Genomic DNA, 14,194 nt, shown 5'->3' with positions numbered 1-14,194 from the left:
AAAAGGCATTTATAAACCACTTACATGTTTAACTACATAGCTTGTACCCCATATATTTAACAGTGCAAGCTGGCAGAAAATCAATAGGCTCTTAATGCACATTGGACAACTATTAATTACCAGCGCCTAACAGTCCTTGCTTTTCTAACACATTCCAACTGCTCATGAAACATACCAGGTTGTGTCCGCAAAGCAGCTCGATGGCAAAAAGCAGTTTCTTCCCTATGGAACAAAGCACTGTTTGGTGGCTGATGGAGTCGCTGCACAGCCACCCCCTGACCGTACCCCTGAGCTGTGCATCTCACCAACTACCTGGGTCTTGGGCAGGTAGTGGGGCACAGCATTCCCTCCCAGCCCAAAATAACTGCACACACACACCAGAAAGCCTTCGTTTTATTAGAAAAGAAAAACACTGCTGGAAAATTGTGAAATTACAGGGCACGAGGTCCCTAGGAAGGGATGGGAGGGAAAAAGCTGAACAAAACCAAGAGTCGATGACTGCAGGCTCCAGTGAGCCCCAGAAGCAGCAGGTAAGGTCCCAGAGGAGAAAGAAAGGCTTAAGGGCAATGAGTTCTGGGGAACTGGCAGCTTTTGAAATGCTATTAAGGCAGAAGTGCAAACTGTGGCAATAAAATGCAGAGTTACAAACGTAACAAGAAACCAGTCTGGCAGAATCACAGCACTTCTGCAACCTTGCAATCCTCTGAAAGAACAAAACCACAGGGTCACACTCAGAGAGGTCAAGGCACACACCACAGGATGCACAAAAGAGCCAGCAAGAAAGACCTCCCTATAATGACATGGGGAGCAAGCAGATGGCTGAAGAAAAAGTCCAGCCAATGCGTGAGGACAAAGTTTAATGTTCCTCCACTATGCCAAGAAAACCGTTTGCACTTCCCAACGGCAAAGAGAAAAATGAGGTGAGATTATGAAAAGGACAGGTGAATGATGCTCATCTAAAAGTGCTGTCACAGGGCTGGCTCCCTCACCCCGCAGAGCACTGGGTGGATTGGCTGATGGGGCATCACAGGAAACTGAGAGCTCGACGACAACACACAAGAGTAATTTCTGCCACTGTGAGAGTCCAAATACAGTGCTTCAGCAGGGACTCCTGTACCAGCCCTGTGTAACTCAGGACACGTGGAACTAAATAACACAGGTGTGACCCCTTCACCAGGGGACAGCAGCCAACATGAATCAGTTCAGAATGCCTCATGCTAAGATCACTAGAGGGGATAGAAAAAAAGAAGAGGTTGAGCTTCTGATTTACACAGTGTTTTAAGAGCTTGGCAGTGCTTGCACACATCGCTCTCTGCGTGTGCAAAAGATAAGCAAAGGCAGTCTTGAAAGCAGAGCAGGGGAAGAGGGCTGGGTGTGCACGTGGAGCAGCAGAGCACCTGCAGCAGGCTGCAAGCATCAGGGCCTCCTGCTCCTAGGCACAGCAAACACAGCTTTATTTCCTATTTATCTTCTGAAAAATCAGACAATACTCACTTTAAAAAGGAGCATGTTGTGACAGGCATTTTTTAATTGCTGTTCCTCTCTAAACTGTTATCTGAGAAATACAGACAATGCATCTACAGCAACTTCCCATTCTATAGTTGGTTTTTTTTCCCATGTTGCTCTGGGCCACCTTCAGTTGCTAGGCTTAAGAGTGAGAAAAATAGTTCATAATGAATAAAAAGAGGGGAAAAAAATAAAAGCTTTTCAAGTCATGGAATCATCCCTATATGTTAATAAATTTAAATAATTAACACAGAGGAAATAAGTCCAGGTCACATAATGGTCTGAACATAGTTTCAGCTGCTGGCTGCTGTACACATTAGAGCTGGAGCCTCCCAGTACAGGTATAAACACTACGAAGTTACAGAAATATGAACTGAAATCTTTATGGAATATATTATTCTGTGTGGTTTGCCTCTGCCTCAGATCCACAATAAATGAGATTTAAATTAATAGGTTTTATTAGCTGTTCCATCTCCCCGCAATAATGGATCATGTTTTAGACACTCAGCCAGAGGACATAATCAAATCAGGTTTGGATTGCAGCACAAGCAGCAGCAGTGTCAGGCAGCCTCAGTGCCACACTCACTCTAATTGATTAAGAGATTTGGTCATTCGCACATTTCCATTTAGACAATTAAGCTAAAGAGACACTACAAACAGCAAAAGCAACAGGGAGCAATAATGGACAGCAACAGACTATTTTTGTAGGGAGAATTACGGGTTAGGGATGTTGCAGTAATTAAAGCCTTTTTTTATTTTTTTAACCCCCCTCTTCATTCTTACTGCAACAGCTTCAGCAGTTCAACCCACAAAGGAATGGTTGGGAAATTAAATAAAGAAAAAACACAGCGCTCTTATCTGCAGCGCAGCGCACCGAGCTGCACAACGAGGCCAAAGCATAAAGCTTCTATTAAAACGTTTTGCCAACAGCAGATCAAAACTATCACTTGCCATGATCCCAGCAGCACAGACGGTGACTGCTAATAAGCTCTGTGTTCATGCAGCACAGCCAGCAGTGCCTGCAATGCTGCATTCAGCCCCACAGGACGAAGAACCTGCAGGGAGTGGTGGGCTTGATACAGAGCGAGCCGATATTGTAAACTGTGCTGGAAGTGGGTGTGCAAGTCTCCTCCTCTCACAAAGCTCAGACCTGGCACAGCACACAGCTACAGGACTCCAGCACGAGGCCTGAAAACACACCCAAAGCTGAGGGAAAAGCCTCTTTTTGTGACAGCCCTCCTTTATGTCAAGCAGCAGATGCATACAAAACAAGCTTCAGGGTGAGTTGCACACTGAGCCTTACGTCTTCAAATGCAGAGGTGAGAGATGAGCAGACAGCTGCAGCCCACACGGACAAGCCCGACAGCCACTGCCCACTTCTGCTGAAAGTGAAGTAGCATTTCCAGCACAGTGCTTTGGAAGGCCATTTCCTTGCATTCAGGTTAGAAAAATGACCATTTTAGCATTCTTTCTGATCAGGGCTTCTGTTTTCAGGGTTCCTCTTAAAAGTAAGGAATCACACCTCCAGAACGATGGGTTAGAGTTGCATGGAAGGTATAGTTTATCCTGATTTACACTTGGCTTCTCTAATTCAGCCCCATTCTCCAGACACAGTCTGCTGCTAAAAAAAGTAAGTAACATTTTGAAGAGGAACAGTGTTAAACGGCCTGCAGTACAATACCAGGAACAAAACGCTTCATTCTGGTGATGTTATTGCTTTCTATTTGCTGTTTATGGTGTACCTTCTGTGTAGGGACAAAGGGACAATAATAATACACATAGCAATCTTCCCCCATCAGCACAGCCGGGGCTGCAGAATGCAATGCACCACTGCAAGCTGATAGATGGAAAAAAGGAACAAGCAGTACGTTTTTCTTCAGTCATCAGATTGTTATTACATGCTCTGAAGAAAAGTGGCGACACTTGCACATTAAACATGCCATTTGCTGTGTCCTTTCAAGCCAGCACAGGATGAAAGCCCATCAAGAGCACCAATTAACATTCTGGAATAGAGTCCCAAATGCAAACTTAACAGGGTAACTACTGCCTGATGCTTATACTTAATGCTAACATGGGAGAAAGCTTCAAAGTGCATTCAGAATTACAGCCGTACTTCTGCATGGATGCTGTCATTTTAATGTTCTCATGAAGTATTTGCATTATTAGAGCCTGAAGAGTGAAGAAGATGGGAAAATGCTCAGAAGACTTCGGCTGCTTTGGCATGAAAATAGTGGCATGTTGGACACCCAGGCTTAGGGATGGAACAGCTGTTAATGGCAGCCAGCCCCCAAAAGCAGTCATAAATAGCAAAGGATGTGCAGCCCCCATGGTTTGAAATAGCTAGCAAGGTAGGAGACAAAAGAGCCGAAAGAATAACCTGCGTCCTCCCACTCAGCACATTTCCACGTCACCCCTTTCATTTCTGCTGAGCTTCAGCTATCCCCTCTTGCACTCCCCAGTCCTGCAGAAGCCTCCCTCCAGCATCCAGGCATCTAGTGAAATTGGACAGCTCACAGCCTCAGATCCAGGAAAAGCTTCAGAGAAAGACAAGGAAGTAACCCCTCTGAGAAAAGGGTTACTTTAGTAAGAAGTAAGGTCGTTTATTAGCTGCTATATTAGAAAGCAATGGTTGGTGAAGTCATCACATTTCCCTCACCGAGAATGTGACTGAGTTGGGGGCAAAGGTATTTTTTAAATAAGAAACAGGATTTGATTTCAGAACTTGAAATATTTAGCACTTCGTTGGCTTTGCACAAGTTGAGCTCTCCAAGAGGGAATCACATTGTACCATGGGCTGAAACCTGACAGTACTTCCAGAGCTGGTGGCAGATGTACAGCCCACAGGTTCAATCTCTCAGTCTATCCCCCTGACTCCCTGGTTTCACCTTTCACTGGTGCCCAACTTGTCTGAACTTGCTGGGGCCCATGACACGTATGCAGAGGACACTACTCTAGGGAAGGCAGCACTGAGGAGCCCTCAGACCCTATTCAGCAGAGATTCAAACTGAAAGATCTTTAGGGTCACCTCCAACCCAAGCCATTCTCTGACTGAACCCAAGAGACAGGCGGTCTACAGCAGCCCCACCAGTCCCAGTCCAGGGACCCCACAGCTCTCAGACAGAGGAGGGCAGAGACATGAAGGAAGGGGTTCACAGCTTCCAGACAGTGATGGAGTAGCACAGAGCCCAGCTGGCCCACACAGGGCTGTCTGGAGCAGGGCACAGGTTTAGCACCACAAACACCATCACCTCTGCTGCTTGGGTGCTGCTTCGTTCCTTGCATTGCTGCCATGAAATCCCATAAGCATGAGGGTTAATACAGCACGTGACCAGGTGACCTCTTCAAAAGTTGAGCTGCATCAGCACTTTACCTCCAGCAGAACACGCATTTATTGGCACACGCCAGGCTCGGCGTGGCCTCCATGCAGCGGTGGCTCTCGATCCCATAGAACGTGTGCTTGTAGCAACCACCTCTGCCTCGGAGCATCGACTGGAAGCAGAGAGAGAGACACACAGACACAAGGAAGTTAAAACAAAGGGCTTAACATCTGTTCCCTGGGCATATTTACTGCTTTCACTCACTTTGGTGTCCAAAGTCACCTGTGACAGATGCTGAGAGCTGGGCTGCAACCATGGAGCAGCTCAGAGAAATGACAAATGCACTCTGGCTTCAGAAACTCATAGCAAGATCAGTACACAGCCTGACCACTTATGTACAGCCACACAGAAAAAGGTATTACGGTGACAAGTTTAACTGTCTTAGAAGAAACTTAAGTGTAATCAGTACTTTCTACTTGTAACACCAAAGCATGCTGAGTTGATTTTAACCGAATTAACCAATGAAGGAAGCAAGTGAAGCCACTTAGGCTGTAAGATGCATTACTGTACAAGTCCAATAAAGAGTAACAAGGGTCAATTTAACTGCTACACTATGAAACATTCAACTCTTCCAGTTTTTTGTGTAGAGAACTACTTCTAGCATGACATTAAAAGATCTCCTGCCCCTCCAAACTGCCATTCATGCTGGCCACTGGCCCCAGCAGAACACTGAGCTTTCCTTCCCATAGCTGCAGGCACCTCCCCACCAAACTCTTCTCCTGCTCAGCATGCAGGGAGCAGGGACTGTCTTCCATTATCTCAGTTAAATAATAATAAATGAGAAAGGCTCTCCACCATTCTCCAGAGAAAATGTGAAATATGACTCTGTACCTTTTAATCTATCTTCCTCTACCTGAATGGTCCCAGTGATCCAGAAGCAAGTCTACACTGAGCTGTGGGGGAAGAACAGAGGTACTGCCTGCATACGTACAGCACTGCATGCAGGTAAAAGATTAAACAAAATGGAAAATGCTGTTTACTCTGTCCATCCCTCCAACAACATTTCAGGAGCCTCAAATTCCAGTAGAGCAAGCTGCCTTACAGACCTCATATCAAGAAGGCAAATCAGACTCCTTGTATTTGCAGGTTCTATGCTCTTTCCAGAATCCAGCAGACACAGCGATTTCCAACTGAGATATCACCACGGAGCTTTCCATAACCCTCCCCTTCCAACCCTGGCTCTTGTTTCCCACCAGTACAAATTCAGACCAACCCTCCTGAAGTCACTCACGTGCTGGTGTGAACCTGAGTCAAAACCACTGCCTGTAACCAATTTCTGCTCAATTTATTAGGGCTCTTTATGTTCAACTCCTGCTTAAGCTAAAAATAGTAAGGGCCTATCTAAGCACACAGAGTTGCTATTTATTTTGTGAAATGGCTTTACAGTGCTCCATTAAATTTCAGTTCTTTAATAAAAATAGGTTCTCTGGCTTTCTCTCAGTCCCACCACTGACAAAGCCTGACAAGTTTTTATTTAAACATTTCACAGCCTTCCCTGGCACCAAGAACAACAGAAGAGAGAAATATTTGTCAGAGCAAACAGCAGAAGCATCGCTGGGATCAGCACGTTTCACGTGTTCCTGACAATGCAGCGGTGGGCTTGCTAAGCTGTTTGCAAGGAGCCTTTGATGAGACAGTTCATTGATAGAAGACATTAAATAAAGCCTCACTGCAGCCACTCACTTTGGTGATTGCCATTCACAGAGCTTCTTTCAAAAATAAACAAGGTTAATCACACAGCAAAAGAGAGCTGAGACCGGGAACTGATCACTGCCGCCGCGCAGGAGTCAGCGACGCTGGCATTCTGATGAGATGCTGACTCCCACTTTATCACCCTGCAAATGCTGACAGCTTTACCATGTCAGAATGAATGCTACTCCTCAAATGCACGCCCTTACAGAGCAGCTTGCAAGCTGAGGACTGCTTCTCAGGGACCTGCAGAGGACGGCTTAAGCAAGAAACACAGCAAAGCAGATGAAGTTTGTTCTAAGTTTGCTATTTGAACCTTCCAAGTGGAAAAGCAGCAGAGGAGCACTGCCTGTTGCCAACCAGTCACAGAGCAACAGGTCTGAGTGCCCGTGTGCCACCTGAACGTAACAATGAGCTGTGCTATTTTTGTCTCTCGAGACTTCACATCTCTGATGCAGCCTTCCCCCTTTTCTCTGTGTTCCACTCCCGCCCTGCATTACAGTAGGCAGGAGGGATTTCAGCAGGCAGCAGAGATGGGAAAAACAGCAACAAACAGTGATCTTTCCAGCTCTCTGCTCACATTCTGACTCCTGGCAGTGAAGCTGTAACAGCCTGACATGCAGAGAGCCTGGGAAGTGAACCACTGTCTCACAGGTAACAGCTCATTTTTAAAGGGAAGTTGGAATACCTGAGTAAATCTCTAGCTTTGAGTTTATAAACTGAGGAAATTTAAAAGAACATACCTTTGTCCACCGACAGAGCTTCACTCCAGAATGGCTTCCAATCAGCTTATAGCCTTGAAAACAAGAAGAAAATCAAACCACCAGTTTAACCTGCAGTAACGAAACAAATTAAGTGCTGCACAAAAAGAAACACCTCCATTCTCAATGCTGCTCTTCCCTGTTGGCACAAGGGGGACACAGTGACAAAGTGTTCATGCCCACCCACCTGATCCTGCGAGGCCACACACTGAGCCAAGGCTGTGGCCACACAAGGGATCTGGCCAACGGGAAGCTGTTTTTCCCAGGGATTTATCTGCACTGCTCAGTCCTGTTGGAATCAATGGAGGAAGGTCAGGACTTCTGCATGGAACAGGTAGGTGTGGGACACATGCACCAACCCCAAGGGTGGGCAGGTGGAGCAGGACAGGAACCCAGCAGCAAGTCAAACCAAGTCTGGGGAACACCACCCAATTCTGTGCAGCACAAGGGTGCAGGAAAGCACTGAGATGCAAGGCTCAGCCTGAGCCCAAGTGTTTCACACCATTTCCCACTTGCCAGCCCAAACCAACAGAATTTTATTTATTGGCCCACATGGATTAATTCTACAGTATTCATTAAGCACTAAGTACTGTTATTATCCAAACTGCTTGAGTTAGGTTATTTTCCTCTTTGGAAAAGAAGTACTTAAAGACCAATACGTCTGAAGGATTAAAAAACGCTTACAAATCAGCATAAAAATATGAGGGATTGAAGAGCTTCACGGCACTGTTCACACTGCAGCACTGACATGTCAGTGTGGTCTGGCTGCCCAAACCAGCACATCTCCACTGGCAGCAGGAAGCTGATGTTTTCATTAACACCTCTAAGCAAAATCATATTTTAGGTATCAAGCATCCATCCTGCCAGGGCAGGGACCACCCCCTTCTCTCACTTAAGGCTGCAAAGGGACTGGTGGCTGCATTAAGTAAGGCTGCAGGGACTTCACAGGGACTTCAGGCTGCTACCAAGAGCATGTCCTGAGCTCCCTCTGCCCTCCAGCTCCGAGGGAGTGGACAGTACTTCAGACTTATCCCCCTGAATTAGTAGCCCTCAAAACCCTGCACGCATGTTCAGGGTTAAGCAAACATGAGGTGAGAGGTGATGCAAGCCAACAAGCCTTAACATTTCACATAATTTCCTGGAAAAGGTGATAGTGTAACTCTAACCAGCACTTGTGAGTTGGAAGTGATGCTCTGCAAAGCCTCAGGTGACACTGGTACACCATCTAGATCTGGATGCAACCCAGTACACTACACAGCAGCTTCCAGTCAACCCCTGTATGAGAACTACAAACTGTGTTCTGTGTTTGGCACTGTGGGGCAACAGCTTCCACTATGTGGAGTGCCCACAGCAGCCCATAAAGGCCAAGAAAATTGTACACATCAAACATCAAACCAGAGGCTTACAAACTTTATCCAGCCTAAGTAATGCGAAGGGGTTTACTCATCCTACTTGCTGCTGTCAGGAGTCACTGCTGTGGTTACTGGAAGAAACCACGCACTTGCAGAACTTCTTAACAGCACCGTATGAAGTGTTTGAACTCAGGTCTTCACTGTGTAGGGAGCTCTGGCAGGAGTGTGGTTATCCTGCTAGGCCACCAGAGCAAGCTTCTCATGAACATTCAGACTAAGATCAAGTAGCAGCAGCCAAGCCTGACTATGTACATATCCCCTGCAGGTGAACAGAGTTCCTTGGATTTTATGAGTCTGTTTCTTGAAGTATTTAACTGCTGGCTTGTAACACAGGAGCCTGGGCTCTAAGAAAAATGGAAAGGGTTATTCAGGAACCAAAAGTGGTGAGTTTCACACCAGCCACGAGAGAAAGCATGTCAGAGAGCCAAGCCAAGCATTCTCTGTTTCCAGGGCTCATGGCATGCACAGCTACTGCTTAAGAGCAAACCCAAGAAGCACTGCTTGTAAGCAATAACTGTAAGTGAAATCTGGATGCAATACCTTCCAAACAACACAACATGTTGTCTCAATGGGACTCAATCCCTATGCGTCTTCATATCCAAAGGCTGTACAGCATCTCTCATATTCAAAGCACCCCTTATTACTTAACCTGTAAACTCTATTTGTGACTAAAAGCACAAGAATGACAGAACACTCCAAGACATCCGCCAAACTTCACTAAAATTCAGTGTCACTACCATAAAGATTCGAATTAAGCTTTTAAACAAGCTTTGGGGTGAAATTAGTTTCATCAGGCAATAACACTAGGCCAATAAACATTTGGTGACTGCTAGCCCTGAGAATCCAATCCAAGTTAATAGACCACGGGCAGTCTTTCAGCTAAAAGATAGCTGCTGTCACAGATGGTGAATGCTCCATCATTAGTGCAAAACACTTCCGCAGCTGTTTAAGACCACAAAGCAGCATTTCAGCTCCACCCTGTAACAGTTCGAAATGTTTGCCCCCCAAAATCCAATCCACAGCGTGAGAAAGTGTACCTGCAACAGTGATACTACACTTCAGGACTTCCCTGGATACCCTGACACAGCAGCATGCCCAGAGGAAAACCAAAGGCACCTTACCTTTCAGAACAGCTCCCTACACTAAAAGCTTCCTTCAGCTGAAGTCTTTGAAAGCATAGAGCAGAAGATTTAATTATGAAAGAGTGAAGCAGATGACTGGTTGAAAAATTCCCCAGAGGTGCAAAGCCTTTGCCATGCTCCTCTGAGAATGCAGCCGCTGTACACTTGGTAAAAGCCAATCTGATGTCGTATTATGCTTCAAAAACCCAAATGACTTTCAGAAAGCTTTCTTCTGAGAAACAAGTACTACGCAGCCGACAAATCAGCTTGGGTTGATCAAGCCATCTCCTCAAATAAAAAAGTCTGTTCGAAGCCACATTATCTGTTAAGGCTGTAAATAAGCCAAGAAAATGGAACTTCAAACCAGGGGAATGCTTAAAGGAAAAAAGCCCCTGCTTTCCTGTTGTTTTGCACAAGTGCTGGTTAAGAGATCAGAGACACAGCAGTGATCCATCACCTCCACTCGAGGGACTGCACCAAAAGCTCTCCCACAACCACTGTGCTTGGGCCACCACTGAAGGCAGTGTCCTGATTAAAGCTGGAAAATGAGCAAGAAAAATACAAGCGTGGTTTGTGAAAGGAACTTGTTCAAGTTACATCAGCATTTTATGCTGAAACAGAAAGAAGTGGGATCTGGGAAGGAGTATTTCTCCAGTGGCCCAAGCACGGCTGGAAAAACCTCCTGTTTCATGTCCCAGGCTCAACTCTTTAGGCTTCTGTTGGTGCTGTTTTAAAAACTTCTTTTGAAATGGAAGAAATTGCTTTTAAAAAGCATCACAGACTTGTGATGTTGACTAAGCAAAATCTTCCCACAGCTCACAGGTTCTCATTCCTGCTCTGAGCTTCTGGGAAAGGACTGCAGGACTGTGTCTCACGTACACAATGACACTGCAGTTCAGAAGTGGACAGTGTCTATCAGTGGAGCTGCTGAAGTGTTGTGTACAATGAGAAGGATGTGGAGCAGCACAAAGAACATCTTGAACATTTTTAACTTGCAGCAAAAGCTTGCTGAAGTTGGTGGAAGAATTACTGCTGCCATGGCAGGCAAACAAACCTAACCTGGTATCATGAAAGTGGGACTAGTGAAGCCCAAGGATGGCAATGCCAGCGGCTGTACAAGCCTAACACCAACAGCTGAGAGCCAGCAGTTAACATTCTCACTCAAACTGGGATGTCCATTCTAATCCAAGAGCGTATCTCCTTTTGCACTACAGAACTGCCAAAGCCTCCAATGTTTAAATGCATTACTTCTAATCAAATTATGATTTTTATGACCACGGAAACCACTAGGATTTTTACCTGCAGCAGACAGTACTGAAGAAAAACAAAAAGAAAAGCTGCCAGTATCTGACACCTTTGACAAGAAGTGGTAAGGCAGACCACTGGCAGAGCTGTTGGATAACGTTTGCCACGAGTAACTCACGTTGATGACCACCAGCAGAAGCAGCCCCAACAGGGCATGCCAAGAGAAGCAACACCATGGGCATCAAAAGCATGGCAGCCCATCCCATTTTAATCTAACCCCAATAAAAACGCAAGTTCTTCGGACCTCCTCTCACCCAGGAGGAGATGGAGAAATGAGATGCCCGTTCCTTGCCTGGACAGTTTCATTTGCTTCCACACTGACTTTGCTACCCCAAACAGAGAACAGCTGTATCCTACCCCAAAGGGGGCCTTTGTAGCTTGGCAAACATCCACCTCCATCCAGAGAAATAGCCAGAAGAACACGTCAGCTATGGCCAGAAGTCCCTTTCCAAGCACACTCTCCCACTGGGGGTCTTCAGGTCCCTCCAGTGCTTTCTGTTTGGTTATTTGAAAAAATTTCTTCTCCAAAGTGTAGCGATGCATTGGCACAGGTTACTCAGGGCTACCAACCCTGAGCTACAGAACCGTGGAGACGAGGCACTGAGGGACATGGTAAGGATGGGTTGGTGGTTGGACTTGGTGATCTTAGAAGTCTCATACAACCTTAATGATTCTATGACTCTGCATCTCTAACCCACACCTTCAGTTCCCCTCTCATCCTTGAGATATTTCGACTGGCCTGGTGACTGTGTAGGAAAAAGTAAATATACATTCAGACTGGAACTAAAGCATAATTGTCAACATCAACAGAAACAGTCCTGCCAGGTCAAGAGTTGTGATGCAGAAGACAACAGCCAGCCTGCACAGCCAGCCCTTTTCCTTAAGCAAAAGTAAAAATAAACAGAGCTAAGTTTCTAGAGACAAGATGCTGTCTGTGTTTTAACAAGTCTTTCAGTCGTTCTGAGAACATTTCTTTCTCTGCACTTCCATTCATAAGAAAATAGTGAACCTCTACTTGATGAAAATGCTGCATTACAAAGCAAGGAAAACAAATCCTACCTGAATATAGCCATCTTATTTTCTTCCACCTTAATGGACATGATTTCAAAGACCTCCAAGATGTTAGAAAAGATCTGTGCACTTCAAATATGAATAAACTTCTGCTCATATTCCTCTAGTATATATGGATGACTCCAACTCCCATGACCACCCACGAGAAGAATCAGGCCCATAAGGCTGAGCTCTGACTATCTACTCTGCTACAACCACACCAGCAGATTAGTATTGCAATCAGCTCACCACCAAGCTCTTGGGAGCTTCCATGCCATAGGACTTCAGCATCCTCTGGCTCCTGAATTCTTCCCCCCTCAACCACACCTTCTCCCTTTATTTACATGGACTTAAAGGAAATACAGGATTAGCAGGCTTAACTTGGCCTGGTTTCAGGCATTAAGTTTACTCTGATCCTAAGTATTCACAAAAGAATAATTCTGTATTTTACAAACTAACATCCAAATCTTCCCGTGGACAGCAATTGAATTCCCTGGTTTGTTTCAGGCACTGTACCAGTGCTACCAATCCCTGACCCAGCTGTGAGCTGCTAGTGCCACCTGGAGTTTCAGAGCTCCATGCAAATGACATCAAATCCCAGCACTGCACACCAACATCTCAGTGCACAGCCTGCGAAAGCAAACCCCCAGCAGCACCAATCTCAGGGCAACATCTCTGCAGCAGATCTCATTCCCAGAGCCAGGACACGATGCTCAGCACAGTCAGCCAAGATGAGGAATCAAGGAAAAAAAAAAATGAAAAAAATTAGTAAGAACAGGCAGTGAAAGCCACCTTCAAAAGCCTAATCTCAAGCAAGGTCAATAAGCACTTGAAAAGTCCAGCCCTCAATGTTCTTCTAAGTCAGCTCCTGATTTTCAAAACACGCTGAAAAAACACAGATCAAAGCTTATCTTTGTACAATGCAAGTCAAAGCATGAAAGAAGTGGTTACTGAAGTAGTCCAAGCTATTTCAGATACAAGCTGTCTCCTAACAGCACTTGCCTTCTGATACAAGTGAAATAGAGATATCACGGACACCCTGGTGCTAAATTTGAGGTGCATTTAACTACTAAAGACAACAGCCCAACTGCAGCTTCGGGAAGTAGAACGATTTCTTCAGTGCCAGTGGGGTCAGCCTTTGGGTACCATTAATCCAATTTTGTTGCATTACTGCCTACCACAAAATTACAAGCACAGCTGTATTTAGCAGTGCACAACTGAAAAGAAAAAAGCAAGGAGCTACAGTGTATGAGCAGATGAAGAAGAAAAATAGAGATTTCAGGCCAGCAAGGATCATTTCATGAATTTACAAGCCACTGCAGAAAGCAAATGAGAACATCAGTTAGGCTGCACCTACTAATCACCACAGGAAACACTTGCACAAAAGGTTTGTTTCTATTTTCAGTTGATTTCGTGACATTTACCTAAAGAGATGAAGCAGCTAAAGCAGGAGCACACTGCCAGCCTCTCCCCAGCTATACGTGTTACTTGCGGGTGCTTAGTGGCTCATGCTGCATTTGTATTTTATGCAAGACTGAACAGTGATGGGAAGGAAATCAGCATCTTCTCACAGCACAAGACTGGCTATGAGTTCCAAAGCAGCAGCTGGTACAGAGGACCTTTATGAAGGTATTTGCAAGCAGCCAGCTACAAAGGCCTCCAGCTACACAATCCAATACTTCAGGTTATATTTAGCACTGGCTTTGAATTCCAGCTATGATAAAACTACTGTTTAAGCAATATTCAGTTTACCTACAGGCAGCACACTAAATTTGTCTGAAGGTGATTACAAACAAGAGCCTTATGGGGGTCTGAAGAGAGGCTGCTCAAAGGCAAACTCCCGTTACACAACCACAGTTCAAAAGAACAGCTTTCTCTTCTGAATCACCGCCACAGTTTTTGCTTTCTCTTGGGCTAATTATGCCCTTAGGGATAATGCTGAAGAGACACTGAATCTACACCCAAAGCAACAA

General features: G+C 45.4%; 1 protein-coding gene across 2 annotated transcripts in view; it reads right to left on the bottom strand.

Annotated features, from left to right (window-relative positions):
* The window catches only part of TYW1B (tRNA-yW synthesizing protein 1 homolog B), a 74,525-nt gene that overhangs the window by 43,143 nt on the left and 17,188 nt on the right, over positions 1-14,194 (bottom strand). The window contains exons 1-3 of one of the 2 annotated variants that reach the window (XM_065731693.1): positions 8,018-8,040; positions 7,316-7,368; positions 4,877-4,995 (exon numbers count right to left, since the gene is read on the bottom strand). In XM_065731693.1, coding sequence (XP_065587765.1) covers positions 4,877-4,995; positions 7,316-7,368; positions 8,018-8,027 — 182 coding nt within the window. In that variant the 5' untranslated portion in view covers positions 8,028-8,040. Of the gene's footprint in view, positions 1-4,876; positions 4,996-7,315; positions 7,369-8,017; positions 8,041-14,194 lie in introns of those variants that run through there. The other variant, XM_065731690.1, reaches the window with a different exon arrangement.

Source organism: Cyrtonyx montezumae, unplaced genomic scaffold, assembly GCF_038088225.1.
Source record: "Cyrtonyx montezumae isolate F1298 unplaced genomic scaffold, pur_monq_1.0 scaffold_15, whole genome shotgun sequence".
NCBI classification, from domain to species: Eukaryota; Metazoa; Chordata; class Aves; order Galliformes; family Odontophoridae; genus Cyrtonyx; species Cyrtonyx montezumae.
The sequence above is the reverse complement of the archived record's forward strand: the minus strand, read 5'-3'. Positions and strand labels throughout refer to the sequence as shown.